The sequence below is a fragment of the Rhinolophus hipposideros genome (assembly GCF_964194185.1).
Source record: "Rhinolophus hipposideros genome assembly, chromosome: 14".
Lineage (NCBI taxonomy): Eukaryota > Metazoa > Chordata > Mammalia > Chiroptera > Rhinolophidae > Rhinolophus > Rhinolophus hipposideros.
This window is the reverse complement of record NC_138060.1, coordinates 25929892-25956811: the sequence shown is the minus strand read 5'-3', so window position 1 is coordinate 25956811 and position 26920 is coordinate 25929892. Positions and strand designations below refer to the sequence as shown.

The following is a 26920-nucleotide window of genomic DNA, read 5'->3' as shown; positions in this document are numbered from 1 at the left end:
GAAGAGTTTCAACAATGAGAATATTTGTAAAGAAATGGAGTTTTATAACTCAGAAAAAAATAAAGTAGGCTGTCAGTACTGGGTTCTTTTTTTTTTTTAGGTCCTTTGGAAACTTTGCTGTAAAAATAGAGATTGATTGGTAATTTGTCTGTTAATTGTCACTATGTTAGAAGCCTTTCTAAACACCCGAGGGTCCTCGAAATAATCTTTAATTCAAATCTTGTTCTTACCATGTAATCTAAGTGAAGAAAAAATAGCTCAGCCAACCTTTTCCTCTAGTTTTCGGAAACATGGAGTCCAACCCAGACACTGCCTGGCTTCTCAGAGGGAATTAGTGTACAACATAATTTGCTCTCAGATGGAAGGTCCTTGGGTTCTTTAACAATTTTGTAATTAATAATGGCAGTAATTAATAATTTAATATTAACAGTAATAACTATTTTAAAGAATATTTGGTAGATGTCTTAATGTTTTATTAGATGAGTTTTTAATCACTTTATGTACTCAGTACTTAAGTTCTCAAACCTTTTAGTATAGTTAGAATTTCACTCAATAATTTAATTTTGCCTGCCAAGTTTCTGATGTCAGTCAGAGTAGGTGGGTAGCTTTAAAAGGAAAATTGGCTTTCGAATTTTTTTCGTGTTGAATAAATGTACGGAATTAGAGGTTACCCTCTAATATCCTAAGTCCATGAAATAATCTGGAACTGGTTACCTCACCGTCAAGGCTGGACACCTGGGAAGGCCGCTTGCACTCACCTGTAGGAGCACGATTGTGTAGGGGAGGAGGGAATGCCAACAAACCCCACAGCATAGGAAGAAAATTGGATAGTTTGTTTCGCTAGGCATGCATGTGTGATGCATGTCTATGTAGGAACTCATTTATATCTCCAGCTAGTGCGGGGTCACAAATATAACTGAATCAAGAGAAAGAAAAACAAGTAGAATTTTCGGTGGCCACACACTTCATGTGTGTGGACAGGGCTGTGGAAATAGCTGTTGGCATTGTGAGGAGCTGTTAGAGGAGAGCTCTAGTTGACTATAGGTCCTGCAATAATCTTGCTTTCGAATGTTCTATTCTGTTTACTTTCGTTCTTCCTCTTACTGAACCTTATGCCCTGATTTTGGGTTCAGAAACATACTCCCATTAATTGAAGGAACTTATCTTTTCTTGCGTGCTCTCTTATTTAGATCACATGTGGAGTAGTGGGAATGTTTATTTGGAGAGTGGGGAGTTGGGTGACGGGCAGTGAGGGCTCTGGTGTTAGGATCATCGGGAGGGATTCTTGTTTGTGAAGAGAATTCTGGGCATGGCAGGCCTGACATAGAGGCACTTTTCCAGTAGTTGGAAGAAGAAATAGACTTCGAGTTTTTCCAAAGGGCTGCCCTTTGACCCAAGAATCATACTGGAAAGCAGATTTCATTCATTATGAGGAAAAACCTTTTACTGAAGCTTTTCAATAGTCGAGGGAACTGCTTAAAGGGAAAGTAAGTGCCTGTCTGTATTTGCAGTTTTTTAGGGGTGCTGCCTTTCCTCTTCCTTCTCATTTATTCAGACATTTCACCATGAAGCTCTTTTCCTCTGAGTAGGACAAAGCATCCAATCTTTTCACTAAATGGTTTTCTAATATATTCCAGCAATTTGCTGGAAAATGTGGAATACAAGCTAAGAGTGAGCCTTCAAAAGAATTTAAATGGCGTTGTGAAAGCTCACTTGGTACCAACCCAGAAGAATGACAGTGGAAATGACGGTTTCTTGAAGGGGTTTCCAGACCATTAGTTTCTGGTGGGTTTGCGATGACTGGAGTTCTTTCTCTGGTCACCCCTGAGCCAGGTCCTGCCCTGTAGCTCACGAATGCCTCTGTCTTATAGTGGATGCTGTTTTCCCTAAGGTTGGTTTGCTTTTGGTTGGTTTGTTCCTAAATTAGTTATTCTTTGCCGGGCACCGTGGTTGACCCTGACTTACAGAAACTCCTGGGCAGTACAGAGTGCGTAGACTCCCTTTTCCTAGTTTGTTTCACTCTAGGCCTGTCTAGAAGGAACTGGTCTTCTCTGAGTCTCAGGTTGGTGGAGGGCTAAGCATGAACAACTGAGCTTCTGGGCGCTGCTGTCCAAGCTGGTGCACACTGTTCTGTTAAAATCCGGCTCCGGATAGTCTCATTGGGCAAATCCCCAGGCTTCCACCCTTTTTCTAGTCCTCCCTTAGCCGTTTCAAATGGTCCTTAAAGGATAGCCAAGCAAACTGTCACCATGTTGTTACTCCTCTGTTGTGTGGAGAAATAGATGAGCTTTCCTAGGTTTTTGTCCACCTCAGACATTGTAGCTCAGTTACAGAAGGAAGACATAATGTTTTCCATACCTTCTCTGGTGCAAGGACTCTGTTTAATGCCAAAAATATGATAGTGGTTGTAGTTTTTAAATATCATTCATTGAGAGAATACATAATAGCAAAAATGACTACAAATTTAGTAACAGTAGGAATTTTAAATTAATTTATATTTTATTAGTCTCAGCCACATCTCCATTCATATGAAAATGCTTGAGGGGCCACATGTGAGGCGTGTGATCCGTTCCATCCGAAAGCAGTGCTTGGTTGTGCACATGGGTCCCTTCCCGTTTGTCCCCAGGACAAGTCCCCCAGGCCCGGTCCTCAGGTGAAGGCCCACTGCTGTCGTGCTCACAGTTTTTAACATGACAGGCGAGATACTTTACCAGACACATTCTCAAGGGTTGACCTCTTTTTTCAAACTGTGGTTTTTCCTCTTGTCTCAGCTAATGATGGAAAACATGTGTGGACAGTTGTAGTCAAAGAAAACTGGTATCTTATTTACACAGAATTGAGCAGTTCAGAAATGGGAATCTCCCGGCAGTGTGTAAGAGCTCTGCCCTGCGAGCTGACACTGCGCTGTGTTGCTTCTCTATAAGCAGCAGGTCTAGAAGGCCCTTACTTTCCCAAGCTTCCAATAAGATGTCTGAATACCGGAACTGGGCATGGGAAAGTTGCCGTGGGAGGCCGTGTACTCACTCAGAGCCTGTGGACTCTTACTTTGCACATCATTCTAGCAAACCTAGTTGCCTGGCTGTTTGGCCTGCAGTGAGGAGAAAGGACAGATAAGGGCTTCCAGCCGTGGCAGGCACACTTACTCCAGGAATGGCCCTATGACAATCAAGGGAAGAGACCGGAACGTGGTGAGCTGAACAATCGAGAGGACTCAGTCTGCAGCAGACAGGCCTGTCCTGGAGACCTACTGTGTCACGTCTGAAAATAGTGTTTATGATAAAGACCCTGAGTCCTTTTCAAGGAAAAGAATAAATTGTAGAATGTTTCAGACAGGTTTCTAACTGAATAGTTTTAAAATTTTTTTCTATCTGGAGGCTTACATTTTGGTTATCTAGAAGCTTGACTTAAGTGGCCACCCTGTGACTTCACGTGATGTCAGTCAGGTTTCTTGGGTTCCCTTGGTGGTTCCCTCACGCAGATCTGCACAGTAATTGTGCTTGGGCCAAGGGGAGACCCACTTTCCCCTAGAGCTCTTTCCAGTCTCACAGGGGAAAAAAGGACATGAGTGGCAAGAGCACATCACACAAAACACTAATGAGAGCTGAATTGCTGGAGGGGCTGCAGGGAAGTGAGAGGAATGTTGGAGACTAGAGACTATATGGAGACATGGGTTATATTAACGTAATGCCTCTTACTCTTAAGGGGCTTAGGTTGAAAACCCTCAACTCAATCCCAGAGAAGAGCCCAAATCAGTTATGTGTTTCCCCTTACACTGTCCAGTATCGGTGATTCTCCTTCCCGCACCACAGAAATGTGCTGTTTCTGAAACCCTTGCAGAAGAGGATGTCCTGGCCTGATTTGAGCCCTGCCTGCCAGCCATGTGACTGGCTGAGTGCTCTGCTTCTCAATCCTGTTTCCCTCCATATACCATGGGAATGGTGGCGGGCACTCCCGAGGGTCGACACAAGCATTGAATGAGAGAAGGTGGAGGTGCTCACAGTTGACCTGTGGTCTTGGGGTGTTCGTTACTGCTGGGCCCATCAGTGTAGGAATAATGAAAAGAGCTGCTGGTCCATTCATTCATCCATCCATCCAAAATGTTCCTGAGCCAAAAGGTCTTGGATTATAACTTGGCTGACAAGCTGCTTCGCTCTGGTATGTAGGGACAGGTGGCTTCCTGAATTGCACCTGCAGGAGAAGGCGGGGCCCCTGGCCCCCTGGCTTCTCTTTGGCAAGCCTAGCCTCACACACTGGTCTCGACTCCTGGGCATCCACTGCTTATTAAGTATGCCTTATCATGACAGGGATACCTGAGGCCCAGGGGATCTTAGAGACCTCTTTGAAAATGTCCAGAGGAAGCTCTCAAATTTTGGGGCAGAAGGGCAGGATTAATGCAGATAAAGCAGAAAAAACATTGGTGTGGAGAAGACTTAAAAATATATAATAAAACGGGTAAAAAAGAAAGGCCATGGAAATGGTTTTATTTTGCTAGGGCTGCCATGACAAAGTACCACTGACTGGGTGGCTTGAACGACAGAAATTTATTTTCTCACAGTTCTCAGGCTGGAAGGCTGAGATCAAGGTATCAGCAGGGTTGGTTCCTTCTGAGGCTGGGAGGGAGAGTGTGTTCAGGCCTCTCTCTTAAAGGCTTCTAGTGGCCTCACGCATTCCTCTGTTTACAGGTGGCATTCTCCTTGTGTCTTCATTTCATCTTTCCTCTGTACATGTCTGTCACTTTGTCCAAATTTCCTTTTGATAAGGACACCAGTTACACTGGATGAGAGCCCACCGTAATGACCTCATCTTACCTTGATCATCTGCAAGGACTATTTCCAAATAAGGTCACATTTGCAGGAACTGGGGGGGATGGTCAGGATTTCCAACATTTTGGGAGGGGCACAAAACTCAACCCATATAACACATTAAAAGCAATTCAAAGAAGAAAATAAAATGGCTAGTAAATGTATGAAAAGATGCTCAGTTGCACTGATAATTGAGGAAATGCAAATTGGAACACGGAGGGGCGATTCCCACCGCGAGCATGGCAGAAATCAGAGGCTGCGAGGATGTCACAGAGGACACAGCTCCTCGGGAGGTGTGGTGCTCGGCTGCAGAGGGCGTGCAGAGTGGGTGGGCCGCACGTTGTACAGGGCTTGGGCAACATCTGTGGCAGCTGAAGATGGTGAGCTCTACAAGCGTCACTTCTAGATAACCTACCTGAGCGACACTCAGAAACCCAGGCACGGGGCACATGCAAACATACAAACCCCGTGAGGTTATTTATAATAAGGACACACCGGAGGTTAGCCACATACCTGTCAGTAGCGGAATGGATCATTAAATGTGGTGGACTCATACAAAGGAATATTATATAGCAGGTAAATGAGATGGATAAATTAGATCCCTACGTCAGAACGTGGGTAGAGCCCCAAAACTAGGCAAGGGGGAAAAGCGTGGTTATAAAACAATACATACAGTGTGATACCGTGATGTAAATTTAAAATGTGCTCCATATTATTTACAGATATATTCATATACGTGTAGGAAGAACCCCCAAATACAGGACAGTGGGACACTTGGGGATGAAGAGAAGGCCTGGGCCTGGGAAGGTGGGAGGGAGGGGCTGCCGCTGTGTCTGCACGGCCTGCTGTTTTGACCCCTGCCAGTATTTCCCTTTAGGAGGGAAGAAAAGGTCTGAAGCAAATCCGATAGTACGGTTTCATTTATCAGCTCTGGGTGGTAGGTACGTAGGTCTTTTGTAGTTTTCTCAGCCTCTTTCTAGAGAGGGAAGAGTGAAAAAGAAAGGCTGTCAAGCTAGTCAGATATAAATTAGAATCCTTGTGCTGCACTAGTGTTGCAACCTTAAATGAGTTACTCCACCTGTCTGAAGCCTAGTTTACTCAGCCATAAAATGGGGTGTTGAGGTGGATTTAATAAGGTAATGAGGTCCAGCATATGATCTGGCATGTAGCGTTGCTAAGAAATGATAGTGTGACAGTACAGGTAATCGAGGTAAATAATGGGCTAACAGGGACCCCCTGACTTCTAATGCGTTGTATTTGGGGACCCTACTTTCTAAGGGCAACATTGCAGTGGTATATGCTTCTCTCTGGGACTGGGACAGATGTCATGTGATTGAGCAAATGAGGTGTGCATTGCTCAGTTCTGTGTAGTCGATTTTTGAAATCTGAATAGAAAGGGGGATGCCACCTTTGAGGGGAGTTGATGGGGAGAAGTGTTATGTGGGGGGGTAGCTGTGGCAACAGTGTGATTAGCCAATTGCAGTGCCCTTCACGCTCATCTAGGGTTCCCTTGAGCCTCTAATGGTGGCAGGGCTGTGGCTGTTCTCTTCGTTATTAGGTGATGTTAAGCAATGATCGTATGTAAGACTATCTTTTCCTACAATTAAGGGAAAGGCAGTCTCTGGCCCTTTTCACTGCTGACCAGGATGTGCTTGTTGAAACAGAGACGACCCCCACCCCAGGTCGCTCTGTGTGCTTGGGATGCTCTGGATGCCAGTGTTTCCCAACTTTCTCCTGCCAAGGACACACAGCTCACCATTTCTCACCTTGGAGGGTGTGGCTTCCTCACCTCCCACCACCGTCACATGCAAACGTGATCTGTGCTCACCCTTCCCCCTGGGGGGGGGTGGCGCCGCCCCCTCCACTTCCGGCCTGAAGTTGGTACTGCGGAGACCAGGATGTCCTGGAGACAAACCCAGACACCTTCTTACTTGACTGGGAAGCAGTGAACTCTCTTGCTCACAAGAAGGAAGGGGGTGATGCGTGCGTCCCCGCATGTGAGGTTTGGACGGGCACGGGGACATTGACAAGTGGGGGGAGGAAAACAGAAGATGAAGAAGGTGGTTAAAGGGAGAAAACATCTCCCTACCATGGATGCCTGGTGTTTAAATGTTCCCTAAACTCTGCTTTTTCAGGGAAAAGTCTTTCCTGCTGGGAATTTCCTCTTAAAGAAATGACCTTAATTTCCTTTTCAGTCACCACAAATGCCGTTAACTGGACTCACACATTGTATATGTGCTTTGACAGTTCACTTATTCAGTGAATATTGGTAAAACACTGGCTGTTGGCTCTATCCTCGTGCCCAGCGCTGGGGAGAGGACGGAGCTTGCGAGTGTGGGGCTCTCCAGTGTCCTGTCCCCTGGGGAGGCTGATGTGCCCGCCTGGCTGGGGACAGCGCAGTGAAGCTGGCTGCTTAAGGAAGACGCAACTAAGTGGGGGTGAGCCTTTGGGGGCTGGTCCCTTCACACACACCCGGATTCTCACTGTTACCTCCACCCCTGCAGTTTGGGGTGGGGGATCAAGGAAGGCCTCGAAGCTTGGGAAGGAACAGGAGGTAGTTAAGTACACATTTCATACAATGTACCATTGTAGCCATTTTTAAGTGTACAGCTCAGTGGCATTAAGTACAGTCTCTAAGGAAGCTCTTAAAAATTCAAGGTACTTTACAATAATGATTAGAGGGGACTGTGTCTTCGCTGTGACTGTCCAGGGCTCCCCGCTTCTTCTGGCCTCACTGCTGCTCCTGGTTCCTTCCTACTTTGACTCTTCATCTCTACCTACACCCTCATGTATAGGGTGTGTTGCCACAAAACTTAAGTTCACTTCTGCCAGGAGTGGTCTGGCATTCAGCAGAGCCACTGTCATGTCAAGGACATTCTGTGCATTCCGGGAACCGCATGGGGGAGGCTGGGCTGGTCCTGGCCTCGTTCACCTGGGCTGAGGGACCTGTCCCGAGACTGTGCCCAGCTGCCTGCCGCATGGGGCCCACAGGATCCCAGAGTGTTTCCTCGAAAGCACTAACTAAAATGTCTCACACCCATATCCCCTCCTCTGTTGTACAGATTCAGGCTCACATTGCTTTAGTTAATAGCCGTTCATCGTTACCAGAACTCTGTTAAGGCTTGGGCATGTCAAGTACTGTAATACCTTCCCAGGGGTTTGCTTTCTACTCGGAGCTCCTGTTTGAGAGTGGGGAAAATCTCATTTTAATGCGAATCCAGTGGATGTGGTAGACTTTTTCATGTGATGAATTATTTCACAGTTTCACTACTTGGAATCTAGTTGACTTTTCCCCAGACACCGTAGACATTTCTGGGTCTCAGCTCTGAGAGGGGAGAGTACCGTGTTTCCCCGAAAATAAGACCGGGTCTTATATTAATTTTTGCTCCAAAAGACGCATTAGGGCTTATGTTCCGGTGAGGTCTTATTTTCGGGGAAACACAGTACTAGCAGGGGGCATCCATTCTCTGGAACACTTTGTCAAAGAGGAACATGTAATAGGTGTCTTCTTTCTTAACCACCTTTATTTTTGTCTCCCCTTTCCATTTTGTCTCGTAAAACAACTGGCAGTAGAAATGCCCTCCCAGAATGGACCAGGGTGCTGCCCTGCAGCGGCAGTGACATTGGCTGGTCCTTGGCGTCCAGCCAGCTACCCATGAGCCCCTTAGGCTCTAACGGGGCTGCAGCCCTTTTTTCATGAGCAAACTTTGTCCTTAACTAGAACAGAGGCGACTCCAATCTCCCAGGCAGGAAGTGGTGGTTTGGTCGGCTGTCCATGAGAGCACATGATGCTCTGGGAAGCAGTGGAGCCCAGGGTATGATTCATTCAGGGGCCGGGAAGGGGGGCACATGGAAAACAATGTCTGTCTTTAAGCTCCGGGAACCAGGAAAAAGAGCTGGAAATGTGAGTAATATATAATTTTACTAAAATTAACCAGTGAGTTCTTCAGATGTTTTCTTTCTGTGTTTTTCACCGTCTTCGTCTGATCCATGGTGCCTTGCCGCGTCATGTTTTTGGTTGACTGTTTTTCTGGTTCGTGTCCCCCAGAGTCCCTTCTCCCACCACCTCACCCACGTGGTGTGGGCACAGAGTGTGTCTTCAGGAGCCCAGGTGGTGACTGTGGGTGGAGCAGGGCCCATCTTCTTCCTTCCATTAGCTAGATGCCCTCGGGCAGCTCACCCCGTCGTTGGACATCACTTTCCCGTGGAGCATGGTTACGGGTCCCCAGGCCTCAGGGTTCGCCTCCGGAGGCTCAGCTGAGTTAGTGCCACATAGACGTGTGTGAGAGCTGGGTGGGCTGTGTGGATGTCCTGGTGCCTCTGACACTGGGGGGACTTGAGGCTGCTCCTTTCCTCCACCCAGGGTCAGTCCTCAGCCTTCGACCCTCTCCAGCCTTCTTCCAGCTTCTCTGGCACCTGCCTCACCTCAGCCCTGAGAACACAGTGTCTTACTTTCTGTGACTGTCACAAAGTAGGGCTCAGTTAACACTGGTTGCGTAAACTGTAGTCTGACTCGGCCAGAGGAGAATTCTGACTGAGCAGCTCACGAATCCATCCCCGGCTTTGCCTCGTTCCCTAGTGGCCTGCAGAAACCTCATGGGTGAGGGGGGTTTTGTCAGGGAAGCAACTTACGCATCTTGTCAAACGGTAAAGTTTATTTTATCTAAATTTGGAAGAAAACTTGATACTGAAGGTGAACGTGTGCCGACAGTATAGTCTTTTCATACACTGATGAATTGTAGGTGTAGCAGTAAATATCCATGTAGGTAAAAGCTAGTTCATCTCGGGTTTGATTGGCCTGAAGTCTGTCAAGGGGAATGCCCGCCTCACATCTGCACTGCGGTCATACTAGTGTTTGCGATCACGATCCCTGAGGCAGTCACTGGACAGACTTGTGATGTCTCATGAATCATTACAGGACGAGGAAATTATGGACAGGCTGGTTTTAGAGTTAAGGTGGGGTTTCTATCTTATGTATCATGTGTGCGTATGTGTGTATGTATTTGAAAATCACATATATGGGACATTTCATCTAGACCATTTGACCAAAATATACTCTTCTATGTTTTGTGTTTTTTTTTCAATGTTGTTGGGGAATATTGGGGAACAGTGTGCTTCTCCAGGGCCCATTAGCTCTATGTCGTTGTCCTTCAATCTTAGTTGCAGGAGGCGCAGCCCACCATCCCATGAGGGAATTGAACCGGCAACCTTGTTGCTGAGAGCTCACGCTCCAACCAACTGAGCCACGGGCCGCCCTCCCCATTGTTATCTTAATGGGCTGAAAAATTATTCTTTAATTGCTTTTAAATCATTCTGTATAGTCAACCAGAGAATAAAAGGGGGGAAACATCCATAAATTAAATGCTATGCCTTATGCAGTCAGTTACTTACCTTGCGATTGATAAACTAAGTGATAAACTAAGCTTAATTCTGATTCGGTTCCACTCATGTTCACGGTCACCTGCACTGTGCCAGCACGGTTGCTTATGTTTCTGTCCTGCTCAGTCCTCGTTTAAACCCCTTTGAGGTGGATCTTCCTGTGCCCACACTTAACGTCTGGGGCCTTGCAAGTCTTGCCAGGTCTCCCGCTCTTTCCACTGAGCCCCTAAGGGCATCTGGGTCGGGGCACATCACCCATCTGAAGGGTGTGAACTCCCCTGAAGGCGACTCCTCACCCTTCACGTCTCCATGATCCTGCCCACGCTCAGTTCCACCACCACAGTGCCTTGCTTTCCTTATCCGGTCATCTATGTAGTGTCTCTTCATTCACTCACAGTGACATGGGTCTGCCGTGGTAGGCAGTGAGGGTGTGGGATGAGCTGGGCTCTGTGCACTCTTGGAAGTCCTGGGGGGGCTCTGGGGAGGCACATAGATAAAGACCTTAAATAGCGGTGTGGTGGGTTCTCTAGTCAGTAAAGGTTTGCAAGGGGCACTTTGGGGTCTAAAGCTATAGGCACAGTTGGCTCTGTGGGGGGGGGTGGGCGGGGCGCCATGCACAAATATATACAGTCACAGGCACGAAGTGGCGTGTCTTATTTGAAGAATGGCAAGTAGACTGTTGTAACTACAGAGCACAGCTCTTGGTGGCATGAAACCCAGACGAGGATGGACAGGTGGTCAGAGTCGGAGGGGGAAGGGCCTGGGAGGCCCCTGAAGATGGTGCTGAGCTGCTGATAGTTACAACGAAAGGCTTGATGTGGTCGGATCTGCTTTTTGAAAAGAATGCACTGAAATGAAAACAAGTAAAACAGGAAATCTGAATAGGTTGATAGATTGTCTTGGTGTCAGTGGCCTAGTTTTACAAGATGTCACCATTGGGGGAAACTGAGTACAGGGTACATGGGATCTATTTCTCTTCCCCCCTTTTTTAATATTAAATTTATTGGGGTGACAGGGATCTATTTCTTATAACTACACGTGACTACAATTTGAAAGGGCATACCTGCCTCTCTGTCTCTCTCTCACACACACTTCTGTGTATGTGTATATAAAAGACTAAATTAAATTGTATCGCATTCAGCCAGTCGAGAAGGCAGCAGGCTGTGGCTGCTTTCTCTGGGTTTCTTTCTCAGCACGCCAGCCCAGGCTTCTGTGCTGTATGATAGGATAATAACTCGTCTGCTGAGCAAACAGGATGACTGTTGTGAACTCGGAGAGGAATTTGCATTTCTTAAAGAAAAGTCACTGACATCATTATCTACCACCGTTTTGGTAAAGGACTTGCTCATTCCGTGTGGGGGAAAAAACTTGCTGTGGCAGCAGGAGAACATGGTGAATTCAAGGGGCTGAGACTAGAGGCAGAAAGAGCCCCTGGAATAAGCGGGGAAAAGGAAGGACTAGGGCCCAGCCCATCACCGTGTCCGCGGTCTTCTGTGGGTCACGTCTTCGCAGTTGCTGGGCTGTGTCATTCTTTAACAGATGCAACGTACAATGTTGCCTTGACTAGGTCCATCATAGGGTGGGGGGGGGGTGTCTACCTCCCACCCATGTCCCACGCAGCGCCTGCCGCGGCGCACACGAGCAAGGCCTTGGTGAGCACCAGTCGATGGCCTTTCCTGAGGCCCAGGACTCTGGCTGGCGGCTGGTGGCTGGAGGAGCTGCACGCTGGCTCTGCACTCCGCGGGCAAGCCTGAGCGTGTGCACCCCATGAGCCCGAGCTAACGCTCCTGCTGCTCGGCCAGTGACACGACTCTGGGTCTTGCTTCCATTGTCTGAAAAGAGGGTAGTTATGGCATCTTGTTAGTGCTGTTGGGAAGATGGGGCAGCGCATGGTGGTGGCGTCTTGGAGCAGGCCCCGGCACACAGAAGCATTTCGTTCCTTTTGGGTCATCACCGTCTTTATGCTCCTAAATGGCAGGTCCTGTCAAACCCAGCTGAGCCTGCGCACCTAGGCTAGCGCTCTAGACTCCGAGCAGGTAGAGTTTGTTAGAAGTGCTCCGAGGGGCCCGTGGCCTGCACGGACAGGCTGCCAAACAGACGCCGCCATGGTGCTTCCTCCTGGCCCCGAGGGGCCTTGCGGTCATACTGACCAGGTTAGCGTCCTGGCGCAGTTCGCCGGTCGGTCAGCTACGTACATGACTTGAACCTCAGAAAATGGGGGTGACGCTGCTGCAGTGTGTACCCACAGCAAGGTGCCCCAGTAAGTGGCATAGTCCCGGGGAACTGCTGGGCACGTGGTTGGAGCCCCTTCGCCACTCACAAGATGCCAGGCTGCCCCCTCTGAATGTTGGCCCCTCTTTTTCAGGAACAAGACGGCCAATGGAGACTGCCGGAAAGACCCCCGGGAGCGGAGCCGCAGCCCCATTGAGCGGGCCGTGGCCCCCACCATGAGCCTGCACGGCAACCACCTGTACGCGTCCCTCCCCAGCCTCAGCATGGAGCAGCCCCTCGCACTGACCAAGAACAGCATGGACGCTAGCAGGCCGGCCGGCATCTCGCCCACACTGACCCCGGGGGAGCGGCAGCAGGTGGGTTTGTCCAGTGGGGTTTGGGCTGGTGGCGGGGGGCGCCCGCAGAGGCCAGGAGGGAAGCAGTGAGAGACATGGCGAGCGACGCCGTCCTCAGCCTCGGCCCTGTGCTTGGCACCGGGGGTGGCGGCAGCAGCGGGAGGGACCCTTTTGCCGGACAGCACCTCCCATGTTAGCCCCTGCCTGGGTCTCACCTCTTAGGACTAACGGCCGTGGATGAGACGTTTAATGTGTTTGGGGTGTTGTTTTTTTGCACAGCAAAGTTAATGGAGATTAGGTGCGTTTTCAGCAGCCTTCCTAGTAGAAACAGGGCCAGTGGAAGAACCCGAATGGCAGCCCTACACTTACCCATTGTAAGGACGAGGTTAAACGTCAGGTTGTTTGGCTTTGGGTGGAATCCTATAAAGTCAGAGGTCACACTCGTTATTAGCTCAAGCTGTTCAGAAATCTGTGATTGGCAGGTAGGGATTTTTTTATTCAAGAAAAATAAAATTTGTTACTACTTAATAAACACAGTTTGTGTAGTAGAAAAAATTCTTTGAAAATGGGGTTCCTGGGGAAATATATAATAAAAGGAGGCGTTAGCATTGAGGTTTTGAACCATCATGTGAGTCCGTGGCTTTTCTCTCTGAATCTCTGGGGCTGTGACCTGACAGACAGCGAGCAGGGGAGATGCTGTGGGCGGCAGGGGGCTGGGGCTCAGCTCCTGGTCTCGCCGGTGCCCCCCCAGTATGCACGCCACAGACACTCTGGTCTCACTGCGCGCTGCTGGGCTTCTGACAGCGGCCCCGCCCGCCCACGCCCAGTGCAGCCAGCGCTGTGTGGCACGTGCTGGTCCTGTGAGGACGACTCCATGGGCAGGCCCCGGGCGTTGGGAAAGGTGTACTGTGCCGTGGTTCCCGGTAAAGCTGCGTTTCCTACCTTGGGGTGCGGCAGCATGGTCCCGTTTATTTCCTTCATTCATTTAACAAAACTGATAGTCACCTACTTTGTGCAAGGGCGTAAGCTCGAAGCCCGTCAGCAAGATACGGGTGCTCCCAGTTTGTCTGGGGGAGACGGGTAATCAAATAACTGTGGTATTTTAACTATTTATGTGTCAATAAATAGCCACTTACTCTGACAAGAACAGGGCGCGGAGTTATTGCCCCTCATGTATTGAACATTTCCCAGCACTGACCATGCCCTGGGCGCTCTGTCAAGCTCCGGTGGTGCAGAGACAGGTGTGCAGAACAGCCGCTCAGCCTGGAAGGAGCTCCCGTCTGGTCAGGGAAATGGCTGTGTGAGGAGAGGACAGTGATCCAGCGTGATGGGTCACACTGGAGGTGATTTAAGCATGAAAGGAGTTTGCTTCTACAAAGCAGGGAATTCAGCCCTCTGGCTCCTGCCACTGCTGCGGGGCAGCCCTCGGAGGAGGGGGTAGCTGGGACTGCAGTACACAGGGAAGTCGCATCTCTAAGCCCGTGGTGGCCGCAAGGCAGAGTCGGGAGGGCCCTGCCTACCCTTTAGCTTCTACAAAGGCTTTTGCAGATCTTCTGGTGGGGTTTTGATCACAGTTGTTTTGGGAAAAGTGTACCACTGGACAGATTCTGTACCAGATTCTCAACCTGGCAGTCTTTACCATCGTCTCCACAGCCCTACCCTAAAATGTGCCTGGCTGCCCACTGCAGCAGAGAATCCCTGTGGGACTGGAGAGCAGGTTTTCTAGGAGTGAGAACCTTGAATTCCCACCCATATTCTTAGGGGAGTCCTGGCCAATCTCTGTGGAACAAGCCGACAGCTTTCCTAGCTTGGGCACAGTGGCTCTGGCTTCCCCAGGATGGAGGCCACTGACCTAAGCTTTAATTCAAAGTTGGGATTGGTGGGCAAAGGTTATCAGCCTGCCCTTCCATCTGGACCGCTGGTCAACACGTTTCATTCACATAGTAACTGTTCATCAGGCTCCGTCCCGTGTAAGCGTGGCCTGGCCTGGCCGTCTGCTCTAACCTGAGCTGCTGCTCATTTACTGAGTTCTGTGCCAGGTACTGTGCCGAGGACAGATGGGAGCCCCAGTCTATTCATCAGCGGCTCTGTCACCCACTATTTCTGGGAGTTGGGTTTTATTTGTGAGCTGTCAGGGTGGCTGTTGTGGGAAGTGTGCATGTCATTGCGTAGCTCTGAGCAGGGGAAATGACAGTGGGGAGGGGGCTTCCTGGGGCAACAGCAGAGCTGTGTGTGGCAGGCAGGCAGGACAGGCTGTGCAGGGCGGGCGGTGGAAAATGTGACTCAGCGCTCTGGGAACTGGGACAGGAAAGTTCCCAGGGAGGCATGTCTGGGGAGGCTGCAGAGAGTGTCACCCCACTTTAGGTTTTGGTGATGGCAGCTCTGAGGGTATAGAGTGCGTTAAAGAAAGGTACAAAAATACCAAGAGGGTGGTCCCGAGGCTAGTGGCAAACAAGGCGAGACAGGATAAAATTACATCGTAGAATGCAAGGCACAGCGACCATCATGGTTGTCTTTTCTTAGGGCAGCCGGACTGGGTGGGGCGAGCGGTGAATGGAGCATGAATGACAGATTCTCATCCTGGCCCTGCCGCTAATCTGCTATGAGATCTCCAGCAGGTTACCCATTTCTGCCCTGCTTTCCCCATCTGGAAAATTAGGTGTTGGGCCACGTGGGCTCACAAGCACCTGCCATCTGGTGCTTGTTCCAGGTGGATATGTGGCACCAAAGCCCAGGTGGCACTCAGCCAGTTGGGGTGAGAGGCTGGAACCTGAGCTCGGAAGACTTAGGTGGTGTGTGTCCCAGGCCCTGACCATCCGCGGTGTCTACTTCCCCTCGGGCCAGGTCAGGAGGTGTCCCGGAGATGATCCAGTACCAGGGGCACAGTTGGGATCTCTTCACAGCATCCCCATGTCCCCACGTTTACCGGCCGTCCTGCCCTCATTCCCTCCTGGAGTGGCCTTTTCCTTCCCGCCTTCGGACAGCGTTGACTGTATTCTTCAGCTTCCCTGAATCCATTCTGTGACACTTTGCATTTCCTCACCTTCCATGACCCCTCCCCCAAGCATGTCCCTACTGGCCGACATTTGCGTTGGTCAGGACTCTGGTTGCAAGGAACAGAAACCAGCCCAAACTGCTTTAAGCACAAAAGGAAGTTTTATTGGGAGGGTCCTGGGTACAGCAGGCATAGGAAGGAAGGGCTGAGCCCTGCCTGGTGGAGCTGGAGAGGACACAGGACTCTCCTTCCTTTGGCTCTGTGCCTGTCCAGGGCTCTCGTCCTCTCCTCTCTCTGTTTAGAGACCCACAAGTCCAGCCTGGTGTGTGCCACAGCTCCTGAGATCAACCTGAATCTTTTACTGAGGCTGCCTTCATAGTTGGTCCCCAGCCTGGGTCAGTTTTCCAGCCTGGCCGAGGGGTCATGGCCGCCTTAGCCCCACGTCATGGATGGAGAGGGCGGGGAGGGGAAGAGGTCCTGGGCGCAGGGATCTGATAGACCCTTTAGGAAGTGGGCTCCAAGCTGCAGGCTGGCCTCCAGGAGCAGTATGAGCAGCATCCGAGGAGCAGGACTCCCACACACGACCAGGCTCAGGCTCCCGCACCCCTCATCCCAGACGGTCCTCCAGGCCTGTCTTCAGTTACTTTTCTTCCTGTTTCGTGCTTGGACAAACGGAAGCTTAGTGTGGTGCAAGCCCTTGCCCGAGGTCCTACCTGAGGAGTGGAGAGTGGCACTCCCCGACGTCTAGTCTACCTGGCCTCAAAGCCACGTTCTCTCCTCAGGCCATCGTGTCCCACAGTGAGTGTCACATCGACTCCTTTGGTGGCTCCATCCCCATTGCTGATGTGTTGTGCTATTGATAAAACCCTGAATTCTTGGATATGCTGCTGCGAAGCTCCACCTTCTCCGTCTTAGATGTGTCGAGTTTCTTGTAGACCCCACACCCTTATGTTTAATCCCCGTTCATACTAGTAGACCCAGATCTTCACCACAGAATGTGTTCTTGTCATTCCTGTGCATTTCCCGTCATAGGAGGGTTTGATGGGGAGCCTTTGGTGTTATCTTTATAAGGAAAGCTCGGTAGACGAGCCGGGTTCCCCTCTGTTGACACTTCTTTCGTCATTGGGCCCTTTGGGGTGACCCTTCAACTAGCCCCTCACTTGTGGTCTTGGAAGTCAGTGCACGTCCTTGCCCATCTTGCCCTTGGGGTGTGCAGGAGACACCTTTCCCAGCTGGGTTCCCAGCTATTTCCTGGCCTGGATATGGCATCAGGGTGGGGGATGCAGAAACCCTGTGGTCCCTGCTCTGGTGTGTGCATGTTCTCGAGGAAGAGGCAGGTGCTGGCGTGTTACAGGCGCACCTGGAATGGCTGATCTCCTTGCTGAATGGGGGAGGTATCACAAAAGGCTTCACAGAGATGGTATTTGAACAGGGTTTTAAAGGAAGGGAGGAGTTTGCCAGGCAGTGTGCTGGTTGTGGGGAGGAGACAGTCGGCAGATTGGGTGAGGGGTGGTTTGCGTGGAATTCATACATTTAACGTGTATTTTCTGCATTTCTGTCTCCATCATTTGTGTGGTCATAATGGAAACCAACTTGAGCTGGTTTGGCTTCAGCAGAAACTGAATGTATGCTGGAAGGGTACTGGGATTGCTCAGAGAACCCCTGGGGTACAGTGGCACATAGCAGGCAGGACCCCGCTCTGGGGACCTCAACCGTAGGAGCTGAGCAGGCTCCTCACACCCGGGGCGGCTCCCTCGCTCTGGAATCACTGTTATTTTATCCTTCGGCAATTTGACCAATGATGAAGTAGGAGGCGGCCGATGGGCTGGGCTTTGATTTGCTTTGGTCAGGAGGGGCTTCAGGATGGGCTCACAGCAGAGCAGTGGCGGGTGCCGGTGAGGACCCTGCGTGGAGGAGCTGGGGTCCAACAGATGGGGGATTCGGGTGCTAAGATGGCTGGTGGCACTTGGCTCTCCAGGCAGGATGAGTGCTGGCCGTGGTGTGGGAGGGGAGGGGAGGTGGTCGGCCGCCCTCAGAGGTGGCGGGTGTCTATGGACCGGGTGGGGAAGCAGAACTCTCCTTTCTGTTTGCAAGCCTGAGCTCATGCCAGCCTCCCTTCTCTCCCCAGAACCGGCCTTCCGTGATCACCTGTGCCTCTGCCAGTGCCCGCAACTGCAACCTCTCCCACTGCCCCATCGCACACAGTGGCTGTGTGGCAGGGCCAGCCAGCTACCGGAGGGCCCCGAGCTGTAAGTGTCCCTGGGGAGAGGGGACAGCCAGGTGGGCTTGGGCTCCCTCAGTCAACATGACTTCAACTGGAGTTTGCTTCCATCTGTCTCATGTTGTAGAGGGGACCATCTAGCCCCTGGAGTTTATTGGTAATTGAGGCTGAAAAAGTGGGTTTTATTTGAGCAGCACATTTACAGCGAGCATTGTTTCTGGGGTAGGTGGAAGAAACACATCAGCCCTGACCTCTAGATCTCTCTCTTGTTGGCAGAGCAAGGGGCTCTACCATCACTTAATGCCACATTCTCTCTGAACTCGTAGCTAGCGCAGGGTGGCAGGCATGTTGCCAGGTTACAGGTTCAGAGAGGTGAGCTGCCCTAGTGCTCGGTTACGCTGCGTGGAGGTGGGCCCTCTGTCCCCAGATCCCAGCCCTGACTGCTGTCCTGCTCCCCTGCAGCCACCACCACCTGTGATCCTGTGGTGGAGGAGCATTTCCGCAGGAGTTTGGGCAAGAACTACAAGGAGCCGGAGCCGGCCCCCAACTCCGTGTCCATCACGGGCTCCGTGGACGACCACTTTGCCAAAGCCCTGGGAGACACGTGGCTTCAGATCAAGGCGGCCAAGGACGGCGCGTCCAGCAGCCCTGAGTCGGCCTCACGCAGGGGCCAGCCCGCCAGCCCCTCTGCCCACATGGTCAGCCACAGTCACTCCCCGTCTGTGGTCTCCTGAAGGGAGCACCCCCCTCGAACAAGACGTCGATCTGCATGGTTTGCCTGAGCTTCGAACAGTCAGTCAGTGCTTAAAAAAATGGAAAAACAAAAAAAATCGTGGGAGTGGGGAGGGGGGAAGGGAAGGGATGGTTTATTCGCAAAAACCATGTCGTTGGGATTTTTGTTGTTTTTGTACTTGCTTGGTATGTGTACGCCAGGGCCCTGGAACATGATAGCAGGAATGGCGTGTGGAACATCTGTCATGTAGCACCCTAACTTCCTGCCTCAGTTACCAAAGAAACCTCTGATGCAGGTCTGCTGCCCTGACAGGGCCAGGACTCCACGGCACGCGCTTTCTCAGTCACAAGCCAGGACGGTGGTGACCCAAACGCTTTGTGCTTTTCCATTTGCTTCCCGAGACCAGGGTGAGTGTGGCTTGGCTCCCGTGGCTTGTTCGGTGCAGCCCACATGTGTGCGCTTGTGTGTGTGCGTCTACTTGAAGAGAACTGTCGTGTCTGATTTGCACTATTGGAGGAGGACTAGAGTTGCCTGCCTGACAACTTTACGTGAGATGCTAGAACTCGGAGGGCAAACTGCTGAAAAACAAAGGGTTTAAGGATGACATTTCTGACCATTTGTGTGTTTTTTGTTGTTTTTTAATTTTAGACAAAACAGCTTTTTGGAAGGGGAAGTCTCATACAGGTTATAGGTCTTTCTCTCTCTAGATTTCAGGTGCTTGCAACTGGACTGCAGACTACCAATCACGGGCATTTTACTTTTCCTAAACACTGCAGTTTGTTAGACTAGAGCTGAGGCTTGGAGGTTCCGTAGTGCTTCAAATGTGATGCATGTTTTAAATGGAGAAAAATAGCTGGTTTCTATTAATTGTATAGACAGCAAACACAAGCCTTAATACTTGGCTAGCTTCTGTTCAGAATTGGTTTATTTTTGTCAGTTACAGTCCTAGATACACTTACTGCTGGTACAGTTGTACTCTAAGATTGGTATTGGATATTCACGTTTCTCCCAGGTAGTGTGGGGCCAGCTGGCCCCTGGAGACGGGCGGTTGCGTCCATCGGTCTGCCGTGGGGTCGGACGCTGGAGTTTGTGCTAAAGGCTGACGGCGTCCTTGTTGTGTCGCGTCCCTGCCTGCTCCTGACGAGCTCCCGGGGAGTTGGGATTTGTGTCTCCAGCTTCCCTCCATGCAGAAACTGCTCCCTGTAACTCTCTTGGCTGAACAGCAGATTACGGACAATCTGTGATACGGTGTTTCGTATGCTTCCTCGTACGCTGGGGCCAAGGCAGTGTACATTCCTCTGACTGTATACAGTTTTATTACTGCATTTATTATCATTTGCTCTAGTGATAGCTACTAACTAGACGTTAGGTGAAGAAAGCATGACAGACACAGCCGTGGGCGTTCAGTAGCCGATCTTTTTGGTAAGTGCATGTGTCTAAACCCCCTGCCCCTCCACTGGCCTACATTCCAGCCTCGCCCACCACAGGGCTTAGGAAGTCACCTGGCCAGGTGACATGGGCGTGACCACTTCACCTGCAAGGCATTGTGGACTCATGGGAACCCTCGAGGCTGCCTTCCAGTGAGAAAAATACAGGTTAATGGTTCATTTTGAAAATTGGCACCGGGTGAAAAGGTCGGAGGATTTGCTCTTGCTGTGGTCACGGGGTGGCTGCTGGTCTTTGAAAAGCGAAAGAAAAGCCCTTCTCCTCTCGCCCCCTGCACACATTTCACTCCCACTTAACTGGGCTTCCAGGCTTTCGCATCCAGGCCCCTATATTTTCTGTAGGAAGAATCGTTGAGAACACTTTTTTTATATAGGTAACTTTAAGACCATCATTACGCTGTGCGTAAAGAATGTACAGAGAAATTTGTAGGTATTTTTTGAAGAACAATTAATTTGTTAATGATATGTAGCTATTTAATTTTTCCCTTTCCTATTGTAATCATTCATATTTTTTTTGTTTGGAAAAAAAAGTTGATCTTTTTTTTGTCGTAGATTTGTCTGTAAAAGTGCAGGAACACAGTTATTCTATGAGAACACTGCATCTGCCTTAATAGCCACTAGTTTGTTATTGCTACAGGCTACTGAGCATTGCCACAGGAAAACAACCCACTGCCGGGGGCTCTGTGAGGAGTGGCTCCTCAGCCAGCTCTCTGTCAGTGAACGAGGGCATCGCTTTGGGAGGGGACGGTGGCGCTGACAGCCAGGTCCCTGGTGCACTGACCTATCTGGGATAGGCAGTACCCCGGAGGGGCCTCACGCAGACAGGGAACAGGAAACCAAACCCTTTACCGGGAAAGGACACAGTCCCTGCCTCTGGAGGGGCGCCGTGAGCTGCTTCACAGAGCCACCCCATCTGCAGTGCGTCGGACAGTTCTCTCCGTGTTTGTAAATCTGTAATATACCATTCTCTGTGGCCTGTTTTTTTTTTGTGGAAGAAGGAAAAAAAAGGTTTGGCAGGCCATCTTTTTTTTTTGTACTTAAAAGTAGCCTTAAGAACAATAATAAAGTGCTCTTAAACCACGGACTGTGTGTGTGCCCCAGGGGGTCCTGGAGTGACAGAGCCGGGCCTTTGCTTATGTAAGGCGGAAGCGGGGTGGTGCTCAGGGCGTCGCACCTGTCTACAGAGGCGCCCCTATTTAAGCCCCTCATAGGATGGAAAATTGGGATTTTAATTCTACATGGAAGCCTCATTTACAACCTAACCAACAGAAATCCTACTCTGGTAAGAATCACACTCCATTTTGACATTGGTTCCAGGCCTGAGCCTAAAGATGACACCGGAAGGCTAAACAGTGTGGAAAGGGTACCTCCTCTCGCCTGGGTTTCCATGTCAACCTCTGTGGGTGTCACAGACTTGCAAACCCAGGATAAAGAAGAAAATCAGTCTGAGCGTTAGTGACACACGGCAGAGCCCATCTGAATGAACCCTCACTGCCTGCTGGACGCCTGGCCACAGACAGAGGCAGGTAGACACACACAGCCACCCGCGCTGGTGTGAGGGCCTCCAGGCACCAACGCAGAGGGAGCAACCCTCCCTTGGCTGCGGGAGTGTGGTGTCTGGGAGGGCGTGGGGTGTGCCAAGTGGCCCCCACCGTGGTCTGTAGGACCTGCTTTCTCACGCCCCCATTTAGTCTGTGCTGGGCCAACGCCTCCCAGTCTGCACCGCCACCCCATGAGGGCCAAGGCGGACAGGATCCGGGGAGCTTGCCTCTCAAACACTGTGACAACGAGAAAAAAGAACGCGTGGAGGGAGCCAAGTCCCAGACAGATGGCAATGCCACGGTTATTATTGAGCTCAGAATGGGCGGTGTCAGGAATGAGAAAGGGAGAATACCGGCAGCAGAGGGAAGGCCTCAGTCCTCAAGGTGCGCAGAGGAGGGAACCAGAAAGGTTGGGGTGGCAGTCCTGCTCCGGCCACCCAGCAAGCAGCCGGGGAGTTGGCCACGCAAAGGTGGGCTGCGTCAGATGGTCTCGTCGTCGCTCATATCCCAGATCTGTGTGGAGAAAGAGGAGACATTCAGCAGAGCGTTCAGTGGCCCAGTGAGGCCCACGCATGCTCAGGGCTGTGCAACTGTGACAAGTACAAGGAACAGTGACTCCCACTTGCAGGTGACACACTATGCCTCACAACTCCCTGGTCACTAAGGGAGTGACACCTCCATTTCTTGTATAATGAAACCAAGGCTCAGGACCACGTCACTTGCCAAGAGCTCTCTGCTAAGTGAGCCAGCCAGTGGCCCAGCCGGGGTGCTGAGGTTTGGCCCAGTGGGGTACGGAGGCCTCTTGGCTCTCCAGCCCCAGTCAGGTCCCACTGACTCATTCCTGTGGCCCTGACCCGACTCCCCAGGTCATCTTGTCTTTAATGGCTTCCTTATTGTCCAGGTACCCCTGGAAGGCAAACTGCCTGAGGGCAGGGACTTGGGCTGCACCTTGCTGAGTGGGGCACAGGCTGCCTGCGGACACTTCCTGCTCCTGCAGGTTCCCACACTGGGCATCCCCCTCCATGAGCATGTGAACTGGGGTCCAGGTGCCAACTGGACGAAAAACCACACGTCCAAACAGGCGCTGAGGAGCTGGCTGCCCCTGGAGAGTAAGCTCCTGCCCCCGAGCCTGCTTCTGTCCGTCCTGTGCGGGTCCTCAGGGAACTTGAGACTTCTGAGTCTGATCTAGGGTGGGGGGAGATGTGACTGTGGAGCCCCCCCCCCACAGGAATGGGAGAAAGTGGGGGGAGGCCTGGCCGGCCCCAGAGGCCAGCACAGAGGCCCCCCAGCTCCTTGCACCCTGAGCTCCCTGGGGGACTGGTCCCTGAACTGACGTCTTCAGCCTTTCAGAATTCCTAGAATTGGTTGCAAAAGGCCACCTCAATGCTAGCTTGAGAGAAAGAACATCGTGTTTACACGAGGCTGGCCTGGGGAGATGAGGAGGCCCGGCCAAGGTAAATATCAACACCAGCTTGGCTTTCAAAGTCAAGGATGTAGAAAAGAAATAGAGAAGGAAATTTCCTCTCCTGAGGACCCAGCAGCCCTGGGCGGGGAGGGCTGGTGGGTGTGCCTCTCACACCCCCCATGTCCCCAACCGCCAGAGGCCACTGGGATGACACTGCAGTGCCAAGATCCACAGGCCCGCAGGGGCAGAGAGTCCAGCAGAGGAGGTCTGGCGACCTGAGTGGCGGCGCAGGCAGGCCCTGCCCTTCTCCGCCCAGCGGCCCACCCAGCTCATCAGCATGGTCTGAAGGAGACTCCTGGGCCTGCCCCCTGGGCTGGGATTCAGCGGTAGTGGGGGCTGCACCCAGGAGCCCCTGGGCCTGATGCTCTTCCTGTTCTGACCAGTGAGCAGGGAGACAGCCACCAGAGGATTCGCTGGCAGGATTCATGCTTTCACTCTCATTCAGTGCACACATTTATGGAGCCCCTCCCTGTGTCAGGAGCTGTGCAGACCTGGGGCAAACACTCCTTCACACCTCGCAACAGCCTGTGAGGTACAGACAGAGACAAGCTCAGAGAGGTAAGGCGGTTTGCCTGGGATCACACAGCAAGTAAAGTGCAGAGCTGTGAGCACAAGTGTGGGGGGGAAGGTTGTGTGAACAAATGGCTGCCTGGACTGCCTGAAAAGCTGGGGCAAGCTGCATGAGGGAGGGGGCCTTGGTGGCGGGGGGGGGCCCAGTGGCCCGTGGCTCTACAACCTGAGTGGCCAGGCAGACAGGCCTGCCCTTCTCTGCCCAGCAGAGGCATGTCACTGAGCAATGCCCTCTGCGGAAGGGCAGACAGGGTTGTTCACAGGAAAGCAGGGCTTCATGGGAAGGCAGGTGCTTCCATCACGTTTATCCATTTTACTGGATCTCAGCTGTGGGGAAGGGTCCTTGGCACCCAGCCCTGCATCTACACAGCCAGGGAAGACAGCTGGCCTGACTGTGGGCCTCCCGGGAAGGAGCCTGGGTCTGTCCTTTGCTCCTGGCACTGCCCAGGCGGTGTAGGGGACCGAGACTTAAGTCTTGTCCTCTCCTGGACTGTGGGCTACGGTAGGACGCCACAGAAGGCAGAGGGGATGGACTTTACATAACTAACTGCTCAGGGGTTGTCCAGAACGAGTTCCCTGGGCCCTGGGTGGGTTCCTCCACTAGGGCAGCCAGTGCTTTTCCCATCAGCTGGGCTCAGAGAGGCAGCAGCAGTGTTAATTTTAAACCTCCAGAAACTTCAGCCTTGACAATTATACATGATCTATAATCTAAAAAAGTCCAGCAATGTCACAGAACTAGGGAGTAGATGGGTGGTTGCCAGGGCCTTGGGGGGGGGGAAGTGGAGAGATGGTGAGAGGGCACAACTTCCAGTTACAAGAGGGTGAAGTTCTGGGGATGTATGGTATTAAACTGTATAATGCTGTATTGTGTACTTTAAATTGGCTAAGAGAGTAGATCTTAAGTGTTCTCACCGTGCACACGAAAAAGTAACTGTGAGGTGATAGGTTAATTGAGATTAATTGATTGTAGTAAGCATTTTACAGTGTATATGTATATTAAATCATCACGTTGTACAACATAAATATATACAGTTTTTATCATTTGACAGTTATTTCTAAATAGAGTGGGGGAGGGAAAGAGACTTAAGTCTTGTCCTCTCCTGGACTGTGGACTCCCAGAGGGGCTGAGATCGGTGCTCCCTGCTGGGTGCGCACAGCACCTGGTGGAGAAGGGGCCCAGAATAAAGGCTGTTTCAATCAGTAAAGATTTTTTAAAATGTTAATACTCAATGCTGGCAAGGATATGGTGAAACACTTGCAGGAGGAGTATAAACTGGTACCTTATTTTTTAAAAGAAGAAATTTGAGAATATGCAATACAAAGCTTTAAAAATACCCCCTAAGGAAGAGGTAATCTCTTCATGGATGATATGCAAGTACACCTAGAAAGCCCCAGAAAACACATGCTGACATGAATACAGACAATAGCATTCAGAAAGATAGCAAGATAAAAAATTTACAAATATCATAGCCTTCCTGTATACAAACAACATCCAGTCAGAAAATGTAATAAAAGAGAAGAACCCATTATACGAACAATGAAAAAGAAATTACTACGGAACAGACCTAACATGAAAGACACAAAATCTATATGAAGAAAACCTTCAAAACAGTCCTCCAACAGCCTCACAAGAATCGTAAGAAAAGTAAACTGAAACGAATGGGGGAACACCCCTTGTTTTTGCATAGGACGATTCAACATCAATCAAGATGTCAACTTTTCCCAAGTTAACATATAAATTTATCAAGTATCCTTTCTGGAGCTAGATTAGCTGGTCCTAAAGTTTATGTGGAAACATAAGAATATCTAGGAAAACCTTTCAAAAGGGGCAATGAGGTTCCTCTACTATGTATTTAAACATGTCATAATGTCTATAATTAAGAGGGCTATGTCAGCATGAACCTAAACAGATGGGCCAGCGGAACAAAACGAATCCAGAAAGAACAAAATAGAATGTCCAAGGACACGTGGAAATTTCGTATTTTGATGATAAAGGCCTGGGGTCTGTGACCTCAACTCATTAGAAAATGGACTGTTTCATATAGATGACATGGGGACACCTGGATAGTCGTTTGCAAAAAGATAAAATTGATCCCATGCTTCACACTGTACGTGAGAATCAACTCCAAATGGAAGACATCTCAATGTAAAAAAAATAAATAATAATGAAACCATACAAATACTAGATGTAAACTTGGATAAATCGCTTTACAGCCTGGGAGGGAGTGGGGAGCCTCTGACCTAAAATCTCTAAGCAATAAAAATATATATTGGATTATGCAAAAACACGTGTGCAATTTTGCATGGAAAAATACACTATAAGCAAAGTAAAAAAGACCACAAACTGGGGGAAAACATTGCAGCATACCATAAAAGGCTAATCTCACTAATATACAAAGAGCTCTTAAAAATAAAGAAGAGAAAGATCAGTGAACTGATATTTTAAAAGCAGGCCAAAGACATAGTTCACAGAAAACGGCAGGCAGTTGGCCCTTAAACATAAGCAAAGGTACTCGACCTTAATCAGAATTATGCTAAAATTTCTTAGGACACAAAAAATACTAACCAGAAAAGAAACAACTGAGACTTCAAAAAATCAAAACTTCTTGGGCGGCCGCATGGCTCAGTTGGTTAGAGCGCGAGTTCTCAACGACAGGGTGGCCAGTTCAATTCCCGCGTGGGATGGTGGGCTGCGCCCCCTGCAACTAGTATTGAAAACAGCGACTGGACTTGGAGCTGAGCTGCGCCCTCCACAACTAGATTGAAGGACAACGACTTGGAGCTGAAGGGCCCTGGAGAAGCACACTGTTTCCCAATAAAATTTAAAAAAATAATCAAAACTTCTGGTCTCTGAAAGATGCCACTATGAAAATGAAAAGGCAAACCACAAACTAGGGGAAAACATCCATACTGTATATAAAAGGACCTGCATCCAAAATATACAGAAAACTCTTACAGCTCAATAATAGACAACCTGACTTTTTAAATAAATGGGCAAAAGATTTGAACAGACACTTCACAAAAGGAACTACAATGGCCAGTAAGAACCTGAAAAGCGGCTCAGCATCCTTTGTCTTCAGGGAAATGCAAATCTAAACCACAGAGCGACTGCACACCTCACCTAGAACAGTCAGAATAAAGAGGCTGGGAACTCACACTGCTGCTGCAATGTCAATTGGCCTGACCCCTCGCGAGAAAGGTC

At 50.2% G+C, this 26920-nt stretch overlaps 2 protein-coding genes across 19 annotated transcripts in view; one reads left to right on the top strand and one right to left on the bottom strand.

The window, feature by feature from the left end:
• Nucleotides 1-21223, top strand: part of VGLL4 (vestigial like family member 4) — a 141038-nt gene extending 119815 nt beyond the window's left edge. For all 5 annotated transcript variants that reach the window (XM_081072650.1, XM_081072651.1, XM_081072649.1 and 2 more), the window contains 3 exons: nucleotides 12547-12769; nucleotides 17872-17992; nucleotides 18427-21223. In XM_081072650.1, the coding sequence (XP_080928776.1) occupies nucleotides 12547-12769; nucleotides 17872-17992; nucleotides 18427-18698 (616 nt within the window). In that variant the 3' untranslated portion in view covers nucleotides 18699-21223. The remainder of the gene's footprint in view (nucleotides 1-12546; nucleotides 12770-17871; nucleotides 17993-18426) is intronic.
• Nucleotides 19612-26920, bottom strand: part of ATG7 (autophagy related 7) — a 220902-nt gene continuing 213593 nt past the window's right edge. For 7 of the 14 annotated variants that reach the window (XM_081072642.1, XM_081072643.1, XM_081072641.1 and 4 more), the window contains one exon: nucleotides 19998-22196. In XM_081072642.1, coding sequence (XP_080928768.1) covers nucleotides 22164-22196 — 33 coding nt within the window. In that variant the 3' untranslated portion in view covers nucleotides 19998-22163. Of the gene's footprint in view, nucleotides 22197-26920 lie in introns of all 14 variants that reach the window. The other 7 variants (XM_081072638.1, XM_081072639.1, XM_081072640.1 and 4 more) reach the window with 4 other exon arrangements.